At 49.0% G+C, this 23,338-nt stretch overlaps 2 protein-coding genes across 4 annotated transcripts in view; one reads left to right on the top strand and one right to left on the bottom strand.

Moving 5' to 3' along the window:
• Window positions 1-23,338, top strand: part of TG (thyroglobulin) — a 246,460-nt gene that overhangs the window by 148,281 nt on the left and 74,841 nt on the right. The window lies entirely within an intron of this gene.
• The window catches only part of SLA (Src like adaptor), a 34,042-nt gene continuing 12,113 nt past the window's right edge, over window positions 1,410-23,338 (bottom strand). For all 3 annotated transcript variants that reach the window (XM_046642284.1, XM_046642285.1, XM_046642283.1), the window contains 6 exons: window positions 15,210-15,309; window positions 14,272-14,358; window positions 11,290-11,393; window positions 8,661-8,792; window positions 4,290-4,422; window positions 1,410-3,415 (listed from right to left, as the gene is read on the bottom strand). In XM_046642284.1, the coding sequence (XP_046498240.1) occupies window positions 3,205-3,415; window positions 4,290-4,422; window positions 8,661-8,792; window positions 11,290-11,393; window positions 14,272-14,358; window positions 15,210-15,309 (767 nt within the window). In that variant the 3' untranslated portion in view covers window positions 1,410-3,204. The remainder of the gene's footprint in view (window positions 3,416-4,289; window positions 4,423-8,660; window positions 8,793-11,289; window positions 11,394-14,271; window positions 14,359-15,209; window positions 15,310-23,338) is intronic.

Below are 23,338 nucleotides of genomic sequence, written 5' to 3'. Positions count from 1 at the left end.
TGATTTCCAATTTTACTGCATTATTATCATAGAGCGTGAATTAGAGGATGCTGACTTTGAAATTTATTAGGACTTTCTCTGTGACCTAATATATTCTTCACTTGTCGGCAGAAACATTATATAGTGTTATCGAAATCTTCTGTCTACTTATCGATTTACTTTTGCTTAATTTATCAGTTTTTGAGAATCATGTGTTAAAATGTCCAAATAAAATTATCTATTTGTCTCTATAATAGTTGCTTAATACATATTGAACTTATATTGTTAGATTAATATAGGTTCAATCATTATATCTTTTTAATGTATTCCTTTTGTAAAATCTCTCTTTGCTCTTAGGTAATTTATTTTCACCTTTAATTCCATTTTGCCTCAAAATTCAACTCTTTTTCCTTTTGTTCATTTTTGCATGAAAAGTTTTCCATCCCTTTACTTTCAAACTCTACATCTTTCTGTAACTGTGTCCAGTAGATCATACAATGCCAGAATTTAAAAAATTCATTCTTGACACAGCAGCCAGTGTGCTATTTTAAACATATAAATGAAATGATATTGCTCCCCTACTTGGATCCTTCCACTGGCTTCCCATTTCTCCTAGAATAAGCCCTAACCTCCTTTCCCTCCTGTCCAGGGCCCCGCAGGACCCATCTGCTTCCCGACAGCTGTCTCTTCCCCACCTTGGCTCCCTCAGCCCCAGCCACCTGGCCTTATTCGGATCCTTCCCCGTGCAGTCTTGCTCCTGCCCACGGGAATCGCCATGCTGTCCCTGCTTCCTCCAGCATTCTTCCTACATCTTCGCATGGCTGTTTGCTCTCATCTTTCAGGCCTCGGCTCTACCATGAGCTTGGACATCTCCCCTGGGAAGCGTTTCCTAAGCATCTGATTAAACCATCCCTGGCCTGTCGTGCTCCCTCCTAGCAGCCTAGGCCACCTTCCACACTGCATTAGTCATCGTTGGAAGGTTTCTTGTTTATGGATGATATCAAGCTCCGTGATACCAGAGACCTCAGCTGGTCTGGCTATAGCTCCAGCGCCTAGACCAGTGTCTGGTTTTTAATAAGTGCCCCAAAATATTTGTACAAAGGAATCCTTGGAAGAATGGATATCAGAGGTCTCCCAGGTAATATGCAGAAGTCTCCAGGTGAGGCAGAATTTTCCTAACAGTCACTAAGGACTTCTTCTCGCCCTCAAATCCTTATGTCTGCCTTCGAGTTTGATAAGACACCCCCAAAAGTCATAAAATCCGGTTTTCTTAAGGCTACACCTTGAAAAGAGGCTGAACTGCTTAACGACTGTTCCTGGATCTCACTTCTCTTCAGTTGCAGGTTTATTTGAAAATTCGAAACCCCACAGAGCTTCTGAGTGACCCCCCCACCCACCTCTCACAGGACGCGCTCTCCACATTCCAAAGGTTAAATATGTAGTAGGTTTATTTTAATCAGGAATAAATACATGATTTAGCAAAGTGTAATGCTTCCCACTTAGAAATCCCTCTGAGTACTCCCCAAATGTCCTAACCACGTTAGTCACAACGGAAAACAATACATAAGACGCTGTACAGACATCTAGAGTGGCGACGTCACCCAGCCTTATGGTGGGAGTCAATGTCCACAGTGATACATTCATTTCCCATACGTTGGCTGCTCGTTTGAAACAGCCCTTTGGGATTGTTGAGGAAACCACAAATGTCTTCTGGTATAAACACACTGGAATGTGATGATACAGAAAATCATGTCAGCGCATATGCACACACACAAGCACACGATCTCAGATCTACGGAATGCGTATGGTAAACAGACTCCTCATATGGGGCAGCGAGAGGCACTGCGTGCACCCCTATCCCCCTGAATCCCTTTGCAACAGGAGAAAATGAGTCACGGATGCATCCCGGACCCCTTCCTACAGGATCCGGATTCGTGGCCTGGAGATAAATTCGTCTTCTTTAGATCTTTACTGTGTTTTCTCTCTCATCTCTTAAAATGATGTATGGCACAATTAAGCCACTCTTAATCCCATCTTTCCTGGAGCTCAGCATTTTTATTCATGTGGATGCCAAACCCTTTTGGAATAAAATACTGGATAAATTAACTCTTTAGAACTTATCGATTTCCTTTTTTCAAAAAAATCCAGGCATTCTCACCTACTTAATCCAGCCAACTCTCTAAAGGTCCAGCTGGAACAGGGGGTCCTGGGTCCTCCTCACCTGACCCCAATCCTACCAAAAACCAGGACCTGATTTCTCCTTTTACACCCCATTTTCATTATTGTTTACACACTTTTCTGCCTGATTACACTGTGAGCACCTCTACTGGGGTCTGGGGCCTATTCATCTCTTTTTCTTTTTTTGACCTGATATCTTACATGGGTCTTAACAGAGGGCCTCTGCAGGCAATCATGAATGAATAACTGATGCATTAATATAGGCAAGAATCTCAGCGTGCCAGAGATGCGCTTTCTGTGCTGCAAAGCCATGGCTGGGGACAGGGTGAAAGTTCGCACCGTTCCAGGCCATTCTCTTGCTCTCCCTACCAGCAGCTTCTCCTTCTCCCGGTTGCCTTGCCCTCTATAGAAGGACGGAGGCCATCCAATCTCTGCACATGTGGTCTGGGTACTGGCAGGCCAAAAGGATCTCCTGATTCCGGGCTAATAAGGAAGGTTAATGTTTAGTGTCACTGAGTTCCCTTAAAAAGACAGGAGCTGCGTACCAAAGATCTCTTTAGGGATTGGTTAAAAAAGGTCAATGCAGGGGACCAATCTGCAAACCAGGACCTTCTGCCAGGCCACCGCTTTTGGGTCATCTTCTCAGGCTTCTTTCGTTCCGAAGTTCTCTCTAATGGCCTCAGCGTGTGACCATCTGGACGGTTTGTTGGAGAATGGTCCTCGTGTACTTCCTTGTGAGAGAGTGTCTGTCTTTCCCACAAACACGACAAGCACACACACACACACAGGGTTCTTCTGAAATGTTGCCTGATCGCATCATGAGTCAACATTGCGTGATGTCCTGTACTGATCAGACACCAGGGATGGGTTCCCTTTGTCATGGTGTGGATAGAGAAGATGCGAGGTCAAGTCTCCACGTGGCTTCTCTTGGCTTCTGGGAGACGTGAGGTTCCCCAGGGACCAGGGGACCTGCCTCTCTGTAAGACCCCAGGTGACAGTTCTAGCCTCTGTTCCTTTTGGGCACACACCATGGTGTCTGCTGTCGGGCTAGTCTTCAAAGTACGGTGGAGGCGAGAAGAAACTCTTCCTCTTGCTTCCGCTGTACATCAAGGAGAGGCTTTTCTTCTTTCGGTCAAAGGAGGTGCTGTCGTCACTGGTCAGGGAGAGGTAGGAGGCGATGCTTTCCCGAAGGCCGTAGCTGAAAAGAGACTCATCCACGCCCAGTGGATTCTCTGCCCCCTCTGGGTCCTGCTGTAGTCTGCGAGGCGGAAGGAAAGAGAGCAGAGGAAGAGACAAAAGAGAGAGACGTGGAGGGGTGGAGGACAGGAAAATGAGAAAAAGAAGGGAAAAAAAGAGCCTGGTTAGTATTTCTCTAACTTATTGTTCTAATTCTGGTTCTTACATTTGTGGCTGCATGATCTTGGAGAGAGAACACTTGAACTCTGTGAATCACCATTTTTTTTGATGGCTAAAACGTCCGACTGTAAATTTTAATGAATATTTCTTTATGATATTTACGAGGGAGAGCAGTTTTATTCATCTCCCAGGCAAGTCTGATCTCTGATTTTCTTTGAATTTGCCAGTGGGGTGTCTGAGTCAGTGTTTAATTAGTAAGATAACCCACCAATCCCCAACTACAGATATTCCTTAAAATACAACAGCTGACAATCAGACAAAACAAGTCAGTGGGAGACTATTTTCCGTAAAAAAAAAACAAAAAACAAAATCGCCTTAGGATTTTGCTGGTGTGTTTAAGCTTTCTGTGCGAGTTTAAAATAATCTTAAATTTACACAAGATTTATTTGCATGTTACCCTCTAGGATCCTAACAATTAGAAAAAAGCAAGGCGGTATCTTTCAGCTGGAAAATATTCTGTTAAAACTGAGTGGGGGCTCGACAGATGTCTGCAGACCTGGGGGACGGAGGTTCTTGGCAGGGAGTTGAGCACTGAGGCTGAGTCTGTCTCACAGGGGGCAGTGGGATTCCACAGGTCTGCATCTGCCCTGAATGTCCCCTCTCGGGTTTCAGCAGGGCTGGCTGTAACTGACCATGGTTATCCTCTGCCAGGCTCGAACACTGGTTTTGGGCTTACACTTTCATGGGACACACATACACACAAACACACAACCTACCTGGACACCCTCTTCCAGTCGAAGGTCTTCTGGCGCAAGGTGACAGGCGAGGCAGGTGCCCTCACTGCCGGGGTGGTCGTGCTCTGAGTGAGGCAGGGTGTGGTCAGCACACAGCAGAGGCCATCAGCCACCTCTGAGGAGGGAAACAGATGGCCAGTCAGTGACTCTGGGACGCTGCAGCCAATGAGGGGTACGGGGCCTGGGGGACCATCCAGTACAGCTCCCTGGTTGTTCACATGGGGAAACTGAGGCTACGATTTGAAAGGGGCATGGCAGGGCTGAGAGTCATGCACCTAGATGTTGAAGAAATGTTAACATGGCCTGAAGATGCACTGCACTTAGCTTGGCACGGGTAGAGAGTAAAGATTACGATCCAGAACCAACCAAACTTGAGTGTGAATTTCAGCTTCACCCCTGATGGTGAATCACCTTGAATCTCTCTAAGCCTCAGTTTCCTCAACTGCCAAATGGGAGGAGTGAGTTACCGAGTGAGCACAGCTGGCAGAGTGCCCCTGTGAGCCCCAGCCTCCAGGGTTCCTCCCTAAGGGGCCGTTACATCAACTTTTTGGCGTGAGCCTCTTGCATTCAAGGGGGTGCTGTCTATGATGCCAGTCCCCCCAAAGCATACAAAGAAGCATTTCACACAGCACAGGTGGGCTAATACATTTGTAGGAACAAAGGAAGATAAAAGAAACAAGGAAAGAAGACAGGAAGGGAGGGAGAGAGAGATGGAGGAAGGAAGACAGGAAGGAAGGAAGGAGAGAGAAAAGAAAGGAAAAGGGGAGAGAAGGAGGGGAGGGAGAGAGAAAGACGGGGTGCAGGGGGGTGGTGAGAGAGAGAAAAAGAGAGAGGGGGAGGGAGGGAGAGAGAGGAAGAGGTGGGAGGAAGTGAAGACAGCACAAAAATGATCAAAGACATAGGAAAAGAAGAGGAGAAAAACAAAGGTAGAGGCAAAAGAGAGAAAGTGGATGAAGAAAAATCTCTCTTCTGTAGCCTAGATACGCATGCACAAAGCGAATGAAAATCAAATAAATCCACTCTTGTTTCCCTCAGCTAGTAGGAAATATCTCAGCGTCCAGAGTCCCTCATCCTCCAGGAGTGTTATGATGCATCCTCCATCTCTTCAAAGCCTTCCACCAGCCATGTCTTAGCGAGAAAGACTGGTTCTGGCTGTGCTCAGGCATTCTCATAGATGGAGGAAATTCTGGGTGGCCTCCATCAGGTTAAAGACCCCAGTGCTTCTCACGTCACAGGGGAGATGGAGTGGCCAAGGATGCGAGATGCTGCTGGCCTCCAGCAGGACAGGACCACCCCGGCCTGGGGCAAACCCATCACCAGGTGTTAGGAAGCACATTGCATCTCTGGCGCTCTCTGCCTCTCCTCTTATTTATGAAGCTCTCCCAGCGTCCTTGCCAAGAACAAAAAGGAATTGTAGCCGAAGAGGCGAACCCAGGCTATCAGAGGGTGGCAGTCAATAATGACTCGTTTCGTGGTTTTCAGTCTGACTTTCACCGTGAACTCAAACGTCCACCCACACTGGCCCGTGCCAAGAAATGTGAGATTGGACCCTGAGGTTAGAGGGAGCTTAATTGGATGTGAATCTGAAATAATTACCTGTCATGGGTTGGAAATTGAAACGACCTCCCAGGTTAGGAGGTGAAGGAGACCAAGTCAGACACAAAGACTAAAGCGATCGACGGCAGTAGGCAGCCCAGGAGTGGGCTCCGTAAAGCCCTTTCTAGGGAAGGTTAATACTGAGGGTGAAAAGGAACTTCTGGCAAAGAGAAAAAGAACTAACACGTATAAGCAGCTGGCATGAGCCCTGTGTTGATCTGGGGAGGCCCCAGTCAACTTTGAGCTGTCACTATTGTCACACCTGCTTCTGGAATGAGGACACTGAGGATCCTGGGGTCACGTCACGTGCTCAGGGTCACAGAAATGTGAGATTCCAAGTCTCCTTGACTCAGAACCAGGCCCTTGCTCCAAAAGCAACTCATTACCACTAAAAAGGAGCGGAAAGAAATCCGACACTGCTTCTGGGGTGTGGACACACTCATCTAATTCTCTCCAGTCTACAGAACTCTCCAGAACACTCATTCTTCTCACACCCTTTGACTCCAACCACTCTCCATTCCAGGGTCCCAGTTCCCCATCCCTTTACTTTCCTGGCCATATTTTAGGACTCATTTGTGTCCCACCCTCTCTGTTCTTCAATCACCGCCACGCGTGGAAGATTTAGGTACCAGATATTTCCCACACTTGAATTTATTTTTTTTGGTCCTAACAAGAATCCTATAAGAGGCATTTTAATCCCCATTTTATAGGTGAAGAAACTGAGGCTTGAGGATGTTAAGTAATTTGCCCAAGGGCACCAGGATAAGAAACATAAGCAACTTGTAAAACGAAGATGTCTGTTCAGACCCCTGAGTGCACAATTTCTCTGACTCTGTGCCTTTGGGAAGAATCTGGTGGGAGGTAAAATTGGCCTCGTTGTTTCCACGTTGGGGTCCCCAGAGGCACAGGAAGCCCTCCAGGCTCCCAGACCCTTTTCAGTTATTCGCAGGGGTGAACTGATGCTTGCAATGCATTTATTGATGCAGCAGCCAGGAACGTGTTTTTGGAAGGCCCTGCTTCTGCAGGGGCGTGAGATCCTTGGGTGTCCCTGGCCTGGAAGCCTCAACGACCTCCCAGACTGTAAAGTTTTTGCGAGGTGGCATCTTTTTCATGTTTGCTTTTGTTTATGCAAAACTTATGGTCTCCACACCTCTCAGATGATTGTTATTAAAAGCCAAATACCACAACCAACCTTTACTCATAATCAGTAAAAGTTGACTGTTTCCAGGACTCCCTTCCTCTTTCATTTTTAGCTAAGCTGCTCAGTTCTCAGCTATCACAGAAACAACATTTGTTTAGCTTTTCTTTTGCATCTGCCACATGCCAGGCTGTGATGGACGCCCTACACGACCAATCCCATTCAATAATCATTGCCACCACCTGCAAGGGCGCTGTCTCCCCCACCTTCCGTGAATGGAGGACTGAGCCTCTGAGGGGCAGAGGTCTCTGCCCGAGGTCTCACAGAGCCCAGATCCGAGCTCAGGCCTGGGTCGCCCAAGCTGCCATCCCTCCATCACGACTCGTACTTCTCACAGGCCAAGCGTGATAACCAAGGCCCTGTGGACTCCTCCTTTCTCCTTCAAATGCCCTTCAAGATGCCACACCCTAAAGCACGCTGGCAAAGATACCCCAGGGTGTGAGATCTCACTTCCTGAGCCCGGAAGAGGAAAGATGGTGACAAAGTGAAAGTAATTTCTTCTCCCCTCCAATACGCGGGGAAGGGAGGAAGAAGGAGACACCTGCTGAGTAAAGGGGCAGACATTTAGTAGGAGCCTGCTTTCACGTCCGGCACTTCCCATGCATGAACTCGGTGAGGTCTCACAGCATCCCCGAGGCAGGAACAGTTAGTATGTGCATTACACAGAGAAGAAAGTGGGGCACAGAGGTGCACAACTGGCACAAGGTTGCCCGGAAGATCTGGGATATGAACACAGAGGTTCCACAGCCAACTTTTAGAAGTTTAGCCCACTTTTTACCATTTCTCCCTTTTCCGTAGGGTAAAATTTCAACTCCTGACCTGGCATTCAGGCCTTTCACAGTCTAACTCAAATTTCCTCATCTGACTCTACCCTATCCCATCACCTCCATCAAAACCACACTGTGCATCCGCCATCTTGGAGGATGCTCCCATGCTGGTCACCTCTCTCCTGGGTCCAGGAAGGACGTACAAGTGAGTGAAGTACAATGTCTGGTCATTTAGACCTTGTTGGGAAACACAGAGTAGTCCACAGTTAACTAGGCCACAAGGCAGAATGAGAGGAATTCAGGGGGACACCTGGCCTCTACGGGAGCAGCGAAGACGGGCAATGAATCCCACCTCCTGTCATTACGCAGGGGGCTTCCCGTTGGCTTGAAGGCTGAGGAGGATTTTGACATGCAGAAAAGGGGAAATGAGTGGCGTTTCAGAACAAAGCCCCAGAGGCCTGCAAATGTATGGTGCGCCGAAGGAAGCGCGAGCTGTTTGCGGTTGTGACCGTAGGGGCATCCTGACTCGTTTCCTTTACAGGTAGACAGAGGGTGAATTTGAGCTTAGCCGCATTTTACTCACTTGCGCAGCTTTCACAGGCAGTCTGTTTTAGCCTGAAATTCACAGTCCGAATTAGCAAGAGCATATTAAGAAGGCAGGATGGACGGACAGGACAGCCAAGGAAGTCCCTGGCGTGTATCGGTGACCCGTGTGCATCCCAGACTGAGGGCGCCACAGGGCAATTAGCAAAGAGAGGCTTCATTGATGGGTCCTGATGGAGTGTTTCTTACCGGAATAGTGGTTCACGAGATCCTCCAGGCACTGGAAGGTGAGCCTCGGGGAAATGTAATACCAGTTGTTTGGCAGGCGGAAGATACGGTAATGCTTCACCTGCCGGTGTCTCACCGAGAGTGAATAGAAACCTGCAGAAGATGGAGGACACGTCAGTAGCATTCTACATGTCCCCACACGAGAGCAGCCTGCGGAGGAGCCCCCCCACCACTGAAGCCGAGAGATGCTCTCAGCCTTGTGATATCGTGACGATACCCTGACTTGCATGCTTGTCTTTGGAACAGCAGCTGCTAGAACCCATCTGCCTGGATGGAGCTCACCCCAGGAGCATACTATCTTAGCAGCCGGGGTGCACTAATCCTGTCACAATACAAGTTTTCAAGGGCATGGGCTTAGTCTGTGCTTTGTGACCTTCCCATTCGAGCGGCTTCCACATGCTTTTGTGGGCCTTGGGACCAGGTTAAATGATCAGAGTTGGGTTGCACCTTGTGGCTCCAGGGCCAGTGGTCATTCTTGAGTCCTTCCTGCATGTAAGTTCTATGATGTTTGTGCTGCCGTCTTTCCTGCTGTCCCACCAGTGCCGCCATGCCACCCATTTGAGGGGCCTTACAGATACGCCCCCATTTCTTGGTCCCTATTCCCTCTGACTTAGGCTTGGTTTTCTCAGAAATTTGGAAAAGAGGCAATTAAGACATTTTTGTGGTATCCCTAAGAAGCAGGTAAACCGTGTTATTTCTCCTGAAGCACGATTAGAGTAATGACCCCATATGGGTTAGAAGAGCAGAACCTTGGGTGAGCGCCTTCCCCTCTCTTAGCCTCGACTTCCCCAAATGGAAAGTGAGAGAATGGGGCTTAGGTCATGTTTAAGGGTCCTTGCTGCTCTGTCGTCTGGGGTCCCAGGAGGGAAGTACGCTCTAGAGGCGGTGAGGGGGCAGGTCCGTAGCACGTACCAAGTCTTTGCTGTGTGGGCTGGGCAGGGTGCTAAGCTATTTCCAAGCAACCTCTCTGTTGAGTCTCAGAAAGACCCCAGGAGGTATTGTCCCCAAATATCTTACAGATGGAGAAACTGGGGCCCAGCGCCGCTGAGCCACATGGCCAGAGGCACACAGCTCGGAAAGGGCAGACCTGGGCTTTGCCCCTTGTCCCCGGCAGGCCTCCGAGAGCATTGATGGGCAGCCCTCTCTTTGCCCCAGGCCTGCCCTCTGACTCAACCCAACATGTGTCTTCTGGTAATGTCAACGGGGACTGGAAGTATGGTGAGCAGGTCAAGGGGCAGGTGGAAACTTATCAGAACTTTGCATACCCAAGGGAGCAGAGCCCGCCACCCCCACCCCAGCCCCACTCCAGCTGCACCTCTGCCTGATGACAACTTTAGTTTTAGACAAACTTTGGCACTTCAAGCTGGGATCTCTCTCCCCCACCTCTCGGCCATGCCAGCTTAGAGGGTCTGAGTCTGGGTCTCCTGCCTCGGGGGACCCCGGGATATGCACAGAAGTTTCCCCTTTGCTTTGATCTTGCTGTCCCTCGGCACATTCAAGTTTTTGAGAGAAACGTTTTCCTTGGATTTTTTTATCACTATGTATGGTCCCTGCATCCCCAGAGTTAAGGCTGGTGCTCGTTTCGGTGAAGGGCTCCAGCACCAGGCAGCCCTGGCGCTTAATAGACGAGTGGGAAATACTCTCAGATGCCACGTCTCTTTTCTCTGATGGCAGGTGTGCAAGAAGCAGGCTAAGAACTGGAAAATATCTTCTCTATGTAAAAAGCTATGATTATTCTCAGTCTGGGAAAGCCCTAGCTGCTAAGTATTCTGCTCCTGCGAGTGTAAGTGCTTACTCCGACCCACACAGCGTGCTAAGCACTTTCCTATTGTGAATCCCACGTTATAGGTAAGGAAACCTGAGCTTGGAGAGACAGGAGACTTCTTGGTAATTCACACAGCCCAAATGAGAGTTCGGGACCCTTGCTCTGAGCCACGACAGAGCCCTGCTATTTCTTTTTCACTGAATTACTTAACGCATAGGATGTACAGGAATTATAAGGATAAGGATCATGTATGTAAGCAGGTGCGTCTGCTTGTGCTGATGCTCTAAGCTCTCTGATTGCATCATAGGGCACAGCGGGAACTGATATTGAGGGTCCCCTGTGCAGCGAGAGCACTACAATTATTAGTGCAGTTGAATCATACCGCAACCTCACAGGGGAGGGGCTTTCTCTCCATTTCACAGATGAGAAAACTGAGCCCCGAGAAGTAAATGGCCCGCCCAAGTCAGAGAGCCTGAGAGCACAGGCCAGGCCTAGCTGGAGGCCCATGGGCTCTCTGCGCCAGGTGCTGCCGACGCCTGGCGTTCGCTTTTCTTCTCGGCTGATAGGAAATTTTCCAGCAGGAGTCAGCAGGGCCTGCTATGGGGCAGGGCCACGGCCGTGCCCACGAAGTCCAGGCTACCTGTTTCTAGGCCCCCAGCTGTGATGCTGGCCTCACCGGCGGTGTGTGGGTGCAGGGGGCTCACCACATTGGATGGATTTGTGTGCGTCATGGGAGGAGGGAAAATGAGCCGCGTGATGAGTCAGCCGGGAGCAAAAGGTGCTTGTCTGACCAGAGCATGGAAAGATGAGTCGCAGGCCGCTCACCTTTCTTGGTCTCACTCTCTCTGATCATGAAGGAGCCGATCTTCGTGTCTGGCAGCTGCAGCAACTCTTCGGCCTTGTCTCTGCCCAGTCCTTCAAAAAGCCAGCTGGGAAGCAGGGGGACAGCCATGAGTACGTATCCTGAGCACTGAGCACGCCCTCCCCCAGAACAGACAGGCGGGTGCAGAATTAACATTGAGGCCCAGTTAATATAAAACTGTCGGGATTAAAAAGAGGAGGGCAATTGACTGCTCCTTCCTTCCTGCCTTCTTCCTACTTCTAATCTTTCCAGTAAGATTCCTGAATACCTACTGCATGCCAGGGATTACTGCGGATAATGAGGACACAAAGATGCACAAAACATATTTCTTATCCCGTTTGTCAAATGCCACCTGCACTGTGCCCGTTCTGCATTACATAATATATCAGTATTTTAAAATGAGATAAGGGACCTATCTGGTAGATTGTTTACTGTCTGCCTCCCTTATCCTTCAATTTCTCAGCCTCTCCCTCACCACCCCGTGAGGGCAGGGACTGTGTCTGCCTTTTTGGGTTCCATCTTTGTGTCCAGGTTATCAAGCTTGGCGTACATTTGTGAATGCATGGGTGGACACAAGAAAGAGAGCAATAGTGGTGCATCGTTTCACCAACTCGACAAGCCCCACTTTGCATTCATTCTAGTTCCTTCTTGTCTTCTCTTTCTCGACATATTTTAAGCACAGTTGTCATGGCCCTATGCATGTGCATGTGTTTCTTTCTTTTTTTTCACCTAACACTAAAAAAAGGCGGTTGTTAATCCCGGAGTCCTGCTTTCCGATGAAAAGTTCGCCTTCCGTAGGAGAGCCGACAGTTCTGAATACTCTTTAGAAAGCAGCTCATACACAAAGGAATCAATGTTCAGAGGAAAGGGCCCTCAGTCATGTTTCAGAGCAGGCTCGGCCAGGTCTCGGCGTGCAAGGAAATGCTTTGTTAGCAGCTGGCTGGTGCGCACTCGGAAGCAACTTCGCATCGCTTTGAACGGTCTCCGTATTTCAGTGAGTGCACCTCGCCTTTTAATCCACAGCTCTGAGTGCGTGTGTGCCGTGGGGAATATTAATGCTCTCCTGCTTTGCACCCTTTAACGTTCCCCGTGGCACACAAGTGGGTCACTGAAGGGGCCAGCTGAAGTACCACGTGTGAGAAGACCCACAGAAACAACCTCAGATGCCATTTATTTATGAACTGGTTTCCAAGAGCGCTTCTGTTGTTAAGACGGTGATTATACCATATTTGGCCAAATATTTCAACTCTTCCCTTAATTCTCCACAATGTATAGGATATTATTTTAGTGTACATGACAAGCTTTCATCCTTTCAAGTCCTTACATGAAATTCCACTTATAAAAATGAAGACAGTGTAACAATAACAATAGCCGTGTATGAATACTAATTCTGGGCCGCATACCATATTAAGCACTTGAAATCTAATCCTCTTATCAACCCTCTAAGACAGGTAGTACGACCTCTTTCACACCGATGAGGATACTGAGGGTCAGAGTGATCAAGTAATTTGTCCAAGTTGCCCCATGTCAGCAACTGACAGAGCTAGAATTGGGACGGCCAGTTCCATAACCACTATGCCGCACTTCCTCTCTTCCTGTTCTATATTTTAAGGACATCTATTGCATGTACTAGATCGGAAACTCCCTAGGGTCATGATTCCGTTTTATTCATCCGGGTTCCCCACCACCCCCAGCCTTCGGCATGAAGGGGTTGATGCTTGTTCGCTGAACAAATGAATGGATCAGCGACATGCAGCTGACTGGGAAGAGTTCCGTGACCCACATCTCTCTCAGAACGTAACTCTCACGGCAGCTCCTGCCCCACTTCTGCTCCCTTTCATCATCCTCAGTGCAGACATGGGGTTTGGTACTCATGATCAAAGTCGGTCATACTGCAATGAAATGCAGCGAATTACATTATTCAAGATATTCAGGCACTTATGTCTGCTTCCCCAGGGGAGCATGTGGCACGCACAGTCCTTCTCTGAATGTGAAGAAGTTACTTCTGGATCCCTTCAAATAAAAACGGTGCTTCCTTTCTTCCTTCCTATATAGTGTACACTTCTTTGCCAAGGTCCCGCCTTGGTAGCCTGACAGGTGAGAAGACTGTGGCTCAGGGAGGGTAAGAAGCTTTCCCAAGGCTCTTCCATGGCAGTCAGGGAGCGAGCCCCCCATATTCCGGCCGGTGCTCTGGCCTCCAGAGCTGCTATCATGCCGCAGGGCCTCTCCTGTGAAAGTGCCGGAGAGAGCGATGTGCCTGTCTCGTCTGCCACGCCCAACCGTTTAGAGTTTCTCTTCTTCTGCTTGACTTACCCATTTGTCAGGTTGGGTGCGTCAGCATTGCTGGGAGTAAGCGTTCTCTGTGTTTTGGATGTGATTTAGGCAATATGTGTCGAGCGCTTACTGTAATGCCAGGCATTGCTCCAGGAAGTACCTCTGTATCATCTCATCTCATTTCCCTAACTCCGCTATACCTTGGTCATACTATTATATATTATTATCCCTATTGCTTGATAATATGACTTCTGTTTGACAAGTGAGGAAAGGAAACTGATGCATAGAATGTTGAGTAGCTCGTCTGCTGTCATAAAGGCAGAGAGCAACAGAGGCAGGATTTGAAGCCAGACAGACTGACTTTTGGCTGCTGCCGCCTGTGAATATTTCCTGAGTGTTTATTACCATGTGCCAGGAATGCCGTGTTAGAGGTGAAAGGTCTACCTCCCGTCGTCTGTCTTACTGATGGGGAAATCGAGTCTCGGACAGGGGGAGGGGTTAGCCCAAGGTCACCCCCTTCCTTGCTTGCGGACTGAGCTGTGAGTAGAAGTGACCCTCTGGAACCTATGCCTTCCGTCCCACAGTACTGTGCTGGAATCGCTCTGTGCAAACTTACAGACCGCTAGCATAAATACCGTGCTTTATCGATGCTATCTCAGAAATGTACTCACCCATGGTAAACTCGGGCCACGCATATTCCAGGAATATAGTTCTCTCGACCGGTGCTAAGGGAAATGGCTTTCCACCATCCCCCCTCGCTGTAAGAGGAAGAACAGAGAGGACAGGGAGGAGAGGTAAGTGGCAAAGCAAATGAATGAATCAATCAATCAATCAACAGAGACATCAGATTTAATCTGGGGCACCTCGGGACGTTCCTTTTTAAACACCTATCATTGGCCCCATGTCCCGAATTTCTCCACATGAAAATGTAGTTTTTAAGCGTATCCCCCATTCCAAGCTAACCAGGAAATCTTCTCATGGGCTGGCAATAGGCCCCTTTCAGAGATCAGCAGCCTATGTTTCCAGCTGATGTTCCACAATTGGAGACTTTTTAAAATAAATGTTTAATACACTGATTTCTACTCTGCAAGAGAACCAAGCTAGTTTCACGTGCCTATATCAATAAGGATCTATATGAAAGGGGCTTAGAGCTGCTATTTCTCTATAGCCTGTTTCAAACCACGAGAGACAACAGGATAGAAGGCAATACTTTTTGTTTATCAGCAGAAGTTTCTTCAGAACCCTGGGTCCTCCTTCCCATGGTATATAACGTAAAGTCTGCACTGGTATATAATATCAACACTGCATGTATGGTGGGAGATGAAGTCAATATGAGAAGCAAAAGTTGGATCATAATGGGTGTCAAAACCAACTTAAGGAATTTAAATCTTACCTATCAGGCAATGGGGAGCCACTGAAGGTTTTAGACCACCGGCAGCATTGAGGAGGATTAAGCTTGAAGGCCTGCTGTATGGGCCAAATTTCTCACCTCACAATCGGACCAGAGCCAGCATGGAATTGGACAGTTGTAGCTAAAATCTGATGACTCCCACCGACATAGAGTTCATCCTTTTGGGGCAATTGTAAAAGTTTTGGAAAGCTAACTCACTCAGAAATCACGCGCAGTTTCTCCCCTCGGCGGAATATCGGGGGGCTGATGTCAGGAGATGGGTAGTCACACAGCACCGCCAGGAAGTCGCTGTCCAGTCCTGGGGTAACAAAGACAAGGGCTGTTCTTATTCACGGGGACAAAAAGGCGGCCCTGGGAGAGGAGGGTGCAAAGATAAGCCCCTCCTGGGACTTTCCAGCTGCAGACACCTGACTGGTTTGGAGACAGCAGTTTACGGCAGGCCCTCCTCTCTGCAGGAATGGTGGTGCAGCGTGCCCGAAGGACCCCAGCGGGTCAGGTGACCTCCTCCCATCCTCAGCTTGCCTTGGCCCTGATGTTCTCCTCTGAGAAATGGGGATCCAGAGACCCCTGAGCTGAAGTCACAAGATCTGGCTTCAGGGTCTGCCCCGTGTCTACTGATCCATACAATCTTGGGCAAGTCCTGGAGTGCCTACTAGCCTCAATTTCCCCACCTTCAAAACAGCGCTAATGGTACCTCATTCCAGGGTCCTTCTGAGCGGAGATGAAAGTACGTGGCAGCACCTCATGAATGACAGGGGCTATAGACACATCCTTTATTACCATCCCCTCAGGCGCCATCTCTGGGCCTGTGGGCCCCACATCTGTAACCCTGGGGAGGGGAGGTTGGGGTGAGGCTGCATGAATTCTGAGGACCCACCAGGAGACACTAATTCTGAAGCTCGACAAAGCACTTCTTCCTTATAGGACATAGGGAACCATATTGGAGATCTCTTTAAGAGGGACTTTGAGGTGAGAAGGCGGGTGTTGAAAAACGTTGAGTCTTTTTAATCACATGGATAGTGAAAGTCCTTCTGGCAAAGTTTTGAGAAGGAAAGCATGCTCTCTGGTGTACTCCTGTGAGTACAGATTACTGCAGAGCAGAGATTCAGTGCTAACGTGTGAATTCGCTTTTTGGTACCAAGCAAAATCCGTCTTTCACAGCCTAGTGATTGGTCATCATTCAGATGCATTAGATGCAGGGTAGTATTGGGGTACTTTTTGGGGGAAAGTAATATACCTTATAAATCAGCAAATACCGTAATTGTTTACTACAATGTTTATCACTCCATGCACTGGCTGAGCATCTCAACTCAAAATTCTGGGTAATGCATCGTTTATTCATTCATTGGGCAATTCTTCGCTTGAGCACCTACTGTGGGCCAAGCGTGGCGATAGGGCAAGCTCTGATGGAGCTCACGCTCGAGTGAATGCCCTGTAATTGTGGGAGGGGTAATCCCTACCCACTTCACCCCAGGAAAATCTGGAGAAATCTCAGCACTCGGGCATGGCATGCTTGGTGGCCCAAAGAGGCCACTTTCTAGGAGCCGGATGCCCCCATGTTGGGTCCTCTAGACCCTGCCCCTTACAACTCAGATGTCCTGCAGTCTCCAAGTCATAAGTCCCCAGACAGACTAAATTGAAAGAGAGCTTGAGGACTAGAATGAGTAAGAGTGGATCGGAAACAGGTGATCACCGTGAAACAGCGCCCTCAGATGCATCATTCACTTGGGGATGCCGAATCGCAGATGATAAACATGTAAAAGCAAGCATTTCTGGCTGTGCGTTGGAAACCAAAAGTGGCTCCAGGTGGCCGTGGTCACTGAGAAGGGTCCAGGATCATGGAAGGAGCAGTGTCGGGCCGCGGAAGGGCTGACCCTATTGAGGCCTCTGACCTTCCCTGAGCCTGTAAGGAGACCCCCTTGCATTCTGTTTTGCTCAATTAAAAAAGGGGTTCTTCCTTTGGGTAGCCCAGACCCCACCCCAATAATTACAGGCAGCTCTAAAATGTATGTTGGGTTGGCATCCAGGAGTCCAGGGTTCTGATAATGGGTGGCTCCAGATTTTGTGGGGCATGAAGCTTGTGCCAATTTGCAGGCCCTCTTTAAGAAAAACAAGACAAAAGTGCAAATACAAAATCAGGCCCAGTCCCTAGAAAGGTTGCCGAGCCGGTGAGGAGGCCCTAATGCGTAGGGTTTGTTCAGCTTCCTGGTAAGCCCGCCCGACTATGAGGGGGACTCTTCTGCTCTGAGTGTGGACGCATGCTTCCTCTCTTGGACCTTGGTTAGTATGGACGTTGAAGGATTGGGAAACACCTGCATGAGGGAAATCTGGACGACTGGCCCCAAATACGGAGGGACCACTTATTAACATACACGCTCTCCACTGCGTGCCCAGCGCAGCTCTGTTCTTCCTGACTTGCCAGGTTCCCCCGTCCTCAGAGCCTGTGTACAGGTTGTTCCTCTGCCAGGCACACACCCTGCTCTCCTCTCTCTTATCATCCCTGCTCCGTCAAGTCAAAAATCACCTCCGGAGGCTCAGCCACCTGCTATACCCCGCTCTCGGTCCCCTGTGCTTTTCCTTTGAAGCAATGCCCCCGGTCAGGTCGTATTTTCGTTTGTGTGACTGTCAGGGGAGTGACTGTGGACTCCAGGAGGAGCTGTCTTGTAGCTCCCAGCCCAGCAGCGAGCCCGTCCCATCAAGGATGCTCGAGGCAGGTTTGTCCAGTGAAAGTATGGAGAGGCCCCTGTGCCACCCACCGTGCCCTTAAAAACTGCCATTATGCTGCATTTTAAAAGTAAAACCTGATTTGTGGCAGACAGAGCAGTGGGCGGTCATCACAGAACCAGCCCCTTGGGGAAATCAAGGGTTGAGATGAGAGGCACAGCATTTGTTATCTGTGACAATGATAGAATCTTGAAACAGACTGCGCGTCTACAGAGCGATGGGGGCTTTGATCTCCCATGCAAGATTAAGAGCGCGAAACAGAACAACTGTCTTTCCTAACGTTAAAAACAAAACCCAACAGAAACAAAAACAAAAAGAAAACCCCCGTTATAAAAGCAATGGTGTCAATAGGGGAAAAGAGGCTATGGGGCTGGAGAGTTTCGATTTCACAATAACAAAGCTGAATTTCCTGTGGAATTTCCGTAATAATGATGTTTTTATAGCTATAACACTTAAAACATCACTGAGGAAATCTTGCATGGGGGCTTTTGCTTAAAGGTAATGGCCTTTCTGTGGTCCTTTGCAAGGGATTTCTGGCTCATCTCTATTACCTTTATCACCTTTGGTATTAGGCAAACAAAAGACTGATTCAGTGGAAGGCACTGGAGTTGGTTTGTGTTTATACGGGAAGGGCAGCCATTCTCAACAAGATCGGGTGCCAGCATCCCAACCAAGTGTTCCACCAGCTTTGGTCCCTACAGTGAAATAAACTCATGGTAGGAAATTTAAGTTTGCTGATCCGATTCAAACACATGAGCACGTCTTCCTGGGGCCCCCTGGCTTTATGGAGAGCTGAGCATTTGAATTAACTCAGATAAATGAGTGACGTGAAGAGAAGTGCTGAGGAAGCCGATGAGATTATTGCAGACATAAGATGAGGAAATAAATTAAGTGAAGAAAGCTGTGCTGGGCAAGAAAGGAGAAATCCCGAGAGAATTTTCAGAAGAGAGGACGGGCTTTGAAATCAATCAGGCCTGGCTTCAGTTCCGCCTCCACCACTGAATCGCTCTGCGATGTGGGGAGAGATTTATTTTTAACCAACCTGAGCTCGAATTTCTTCGTGTATAAAAATGGGAAATATCAAAATCTGCCTCATAGGATTCGAGATGCAGGGTATGCATAGAGCCTGCTTCAATAAGTAGCAGTTAATGTCATTTTTATGGGATGGGGTGGGGTTATCCTTCTGTAATCCAAGACCAATTTCAGACAATAGCTTCTTAAATTTTCAAAAGCCTCCAGTGGTATAAATGTGAAAATATTCTTATCTTCTAAAAACAAACTCCATTTGGTGAGAACAGAAGATGAAATTCAAGAGACCAATATTTGCTGAGAGCTCAACTCAAAAACGAGTCGGATTGAACAAAAGGTACAAAAATGTAAAACAGGAAATGAGCCTAGAAAAGGAAGGAGACTTACTAGACCAGGCAGACTTACTAGCGTCAGAGATTACTTGGTTAAAAGAGGTTATTTATACTGCTTGGACTATCCTTACAATTTCTTCTGAAATGCTGAATACGTTTCAATAGGTCCCAGTTATAACTGTCTAGCAAAACCAGCCATTCTTTACTTCCAATGCTCCATACAGCCCAAAGCAACCCATCCTCTTAGTTAAAGGATGAAGAGATGGAGTCTGGGGGAGTTTTAGTAACATGTCCAGGGGAGAGCACCTCTCCTTGGTGCTTGGTTTCCAGGCTCTCCCCAGTTAACACTTGAACTGTGACAGGTTGGGACCAAGGCTGATTTAAATGACGCTTCCTGGTTGGCGCAGGCAGCTCCGCGAAGTTGGTGGGCAAGGAGCTACACCACTCTGCGAGTTGAGCTTCTGGTTTTGCATGCCTGAGTCATGCCCGAACTCATGACCTCCAGAGGGGTCAGGGCTGGCCGGCCTTTAGTATCTTTTACAGGAGATACACACACCTAACCCATCAGATAGGGCTGCGCAGACTGGCCCGATGGAAGGTCTCCTGAGTTCTGTTGGTCACCACAAACCAAGAGTGGTACCTGTGGGTCCTGTGTTATGGGCTGGGGAGTGAGACACAGCAGTCCAGACAGCTCTTTTCTGCCCAAAGCCTTGGTTTCTCCATCTGTTAGATGGGGCAGACTGGGTCTGAGTAGACCCTGAGGCTCTTAGATGCTACAGTGAGGTAGAAAGCCTTGCCCAAGAACACACAACCGGTAAGCTGAGTGCCTGGTTTCAAAACCGGGTTAACCTATCAGCAGAGGATGTAGACAACTCTTGACCTCCTGCTCTTATCTTGTCACAGCTGAGTATCATCCACACTTCTACCTACTTAAGAATTTTTTTCTTTATGTTAAATCACTTAAAAAAAATCTTTAGTGCCATTCTAAGGAATGTGAAATCTTGGGTTTGATGGGCTAGTTGTATTTTTAATAGTATCCGTTAAATGTACAACGATATAAAAGTTGAAGGATCACGTGCCACCTAAAACCATCTTATTTACCAGCAGTGGGGTGAGTAAGACCCAGATGGGAAATGCAGATCTGGTCAAAGATCTGACGCAGATTCTTGTCTATGGCGTCCCTCTCAAGAGCACTTGAGTGTCTGTGTCATTAAATCTGGCAGCCACGCTCTCCCTTGCTCTAGAGAGTGTCCATGCCCTCAGAGCATGTGAGCTTCTGGAAAGTCCGTCCTCTCCAGGCATATAACGTGGGAGTGAAGAGAGTGACTCTGGATTCAGGCCACCTGGCTTCAAATCCCGTCTATCCCCTTCCGAGCTGTATGGCCTCCAGCATGTAATGGAACCTTCTTGTGCCTCAGTTTCCTCCAAAGCACAGTGGAGATGACAATAGTGATTACTGCCTGGGCTGTTGTGAGAATCAAGAGTTGGTGTGTGTAAAGCGTGTGGAATCATGTCTGGCACACTATAAGCACCAAGTAGTTCTAACGATCCCCGTTTTGTAAGTGAGAACAGAGAGATGCTATGAAGACGAAGTGACTTCTCTCATCTCTTGTCGTGTGCTAGGGTAGGGGCAGGGCTAACAGCCAGGTCTACGGTCTATGAGTTTTAGGGGGTTTAAGATGCACCAGGGGGCTTATGAGGAAATAGGCATGCTGCCACCTCCCAGTATCACTGGATTCTGATGAGCTGGTCTGGGGTGGGGCTCAGGAATCTGCCTTTTTCACGACTTCCCAGGGGATCTGATGCAGGTCATCTGAGGACCACTCACTGAGAAGTGCCAGGCTAGGTCTGAGACTTCCCTGCCCCCCTCCTCCTCCCCAGAGCCCCACCCACCCCTTCTTTCCACGGGGCAGCACCCTTGATGCTATGTAAATGCATGGCTTAGCGTTGTTTCCATCCTTGTGCAGACAGGGGTCTGAACAGTGTCCGGGTTTGCTTTACCACCTCTGACAGTGAGATCTCACTTGAGGTCAGGGCAATCAGGAGGGGTAAGAAGGGAGGAGAGGGCAAAGATCGCCGCGATGTGACCGAATTCTCATTTGAAGGTGGAAATTATGCCATTTCCCACTACGTGGGAGTTCCCTAGGTCTTGTTCAATTCTGTACCGCCTGTGTCTGGCACGGAGGAGGAGTCTAAACGACACGTAGAATTACAGAGAAAATGAGCTATTTAAGATCATTTGTAAACAAGTCATGGAATCCCCAATTTTACCACTGTAAAACTTTTTGGGGGATGGCCATTTAGACATAGCCTGGTGCAATCAGATGACCCCAAACGGAATTTATAAAAAGGAATTCCACTCCCATGTATCAGGTAGTTACACTGTGCTGTGTGATTGCTGTGACGGAGGGATTGTCACGATCTGGTCTGAGAGCTGAGTCCCCACTCGTGGGAGCCTGGGGGACTTACCCAAGGTCACCCAACGTCCAAGGGACTGAACCAGAAGCTCAACAAGGCCCTTCGCCTGTGAGACCTGCCCTGTTTCCATCAAGTCCTACTCTCTCTGTGGGTTTTGTGATATTAGTCTCTAGGAGCTAGACTAATCAGGAATGTTCTGGAAAGCTCAGTTGAGCAGAAAACAGATGGTCAGAGCTGCCTTCCAAGGCATTCACAGCCCTGGTTAGGGGGAAGAATGATCTAAAAGCTCAGAAAACTTGTCCATCTCGAAGTCCACAGGTTGGCCTCCTGCCCATCCCCGCGCAGCGCCAGCGGCCTTTGGTGCTTTTATGCTGCACTGTTCACGCTAAAGTCAGAGGATGCGCGAATCGTTCGTTGGCCTAAAGCAGTCAGCTCCCCATACTCCCTCCTGAGTATCTGAGACTAGCCAAATGAGTAAGCACGAGGGTTAGCTGAGAAGGCATTCATTCTGTGAAAACCCAAAGAGAGTCTACCTAATGCAGCATGATGCGTGCCGCCTTCTCCCTTATTCAAGTAGGTGTCAGAGAAAAGAGGAAATCAAGCTGGGACCCGGCACAAGGGAAACTTTGCAGGGTGGAGGATGGAAAGGTCACCCGCCGATGCTTGATGTGGTTGCCTAGATCACAACTGGGTACGACCTGGGGAATTCTCTTTCCCGGGGGTGGAGGGTTGGGGAGACCCCTCTACGCCCTTTTGAGAGGTGACCTCCCACCCACACCGTGGAAAAAGAGAAACTTATTTCATGACAATTTGCATTTAAAAAATAAAGGCAAATGAGCGAGTCCTCGGGGGCCCATGTTTTCATGGGGTTTGTTCAAGCATGCCGCCCCCCAGCCCCAGGGTGAGAGGTGACAAGGCAAGATGGATTCAGTGGGCGAGTCCTCCTGAGCTGGCCTGGGTCCTGGGCATTAGGGTTTCGGTTTTCTAGAGGTGGCCCTGGTGGGAGGAGGTGGGGAAGGGGCCCAGGCTCCCTGCGGTGTCAGCAGACATGGCTGCTCGGCACAGCTGCATGGTGCTGAGCTTAAATGGGAGGTAAAGGGCCCCGCTACCCTCTGCTCCACCTTATCACGTGGTTCCATCTCCTTTGTCCTGGGAACATTCTTTTGATCTTTTCCCCTTGAGTTTGGGGAGGAGAGTGACTGGCTGGAAAGGAGAGCCGTGGCATTGCCCCGTCTAACTTGAGTGGGCTGTGGGCTGCAGGTCTCTGCAGGGCTCTGTGACTTGCCTAAGCTGGCTGTCTCCCTCTGGGGAGAAGTGAGAAGTCATGGAATGAGCGTCTACAGAGGCAGGGTGGGAACCTGGCTCCGTCCACTCTGGGGTTGAGTGTTGAGTGGCGGCTCAGCAGACTTCATGGTGAACACCATGCTTGTGAAGGTTCCCCAGGGCGGTGGTGAGGGGGGCACGGGGAATCCAGCATGGTCACCCCTGTCAGGAGATGGAGACCAGGCCCCGAATGCTGTGATGGCAGGGAGAAGGCAGAAGTGTCCCAAGGTTCCCCATGACTCACCCTGGGGACACCGATGGGTTACCTGACCTCCTGACCACCTCCTTCCCAGGGGCTTAGAGGACCCACATGGTGGCCCCCAGTGCCCTGACTAGGAAATAGAGGCCAGGGTGTTCAAAGCAACCAGCACCACTGCCCCCGGGGCTGCTGTGCCCTCTCCCGGCTCTCTGGCCACGCCCTGAAGGACCATGTGGCTTTAGGAGCCTAGCTTCACCTGGCATCTCCAGGAAAAGCTGACTTTTGTCATCACTGATTAATCC

Source organism: Equus quagga, chromosome 16 (genome assembly GCF_021613505.1).
Source record: "Equus quagga isolate Etosha38 chromosome 16, UCLA_HA_Equagga_1.0, whole genome shotgun sequence".
NCBI lineage: Eukaryota > Metazoa > Chordata > Mammalia > Perissodactyla > Equidae > Equus > Equus quagga.
This window is presented reverse-complemented; position numbering and strand designations above follow the sequence as displayed.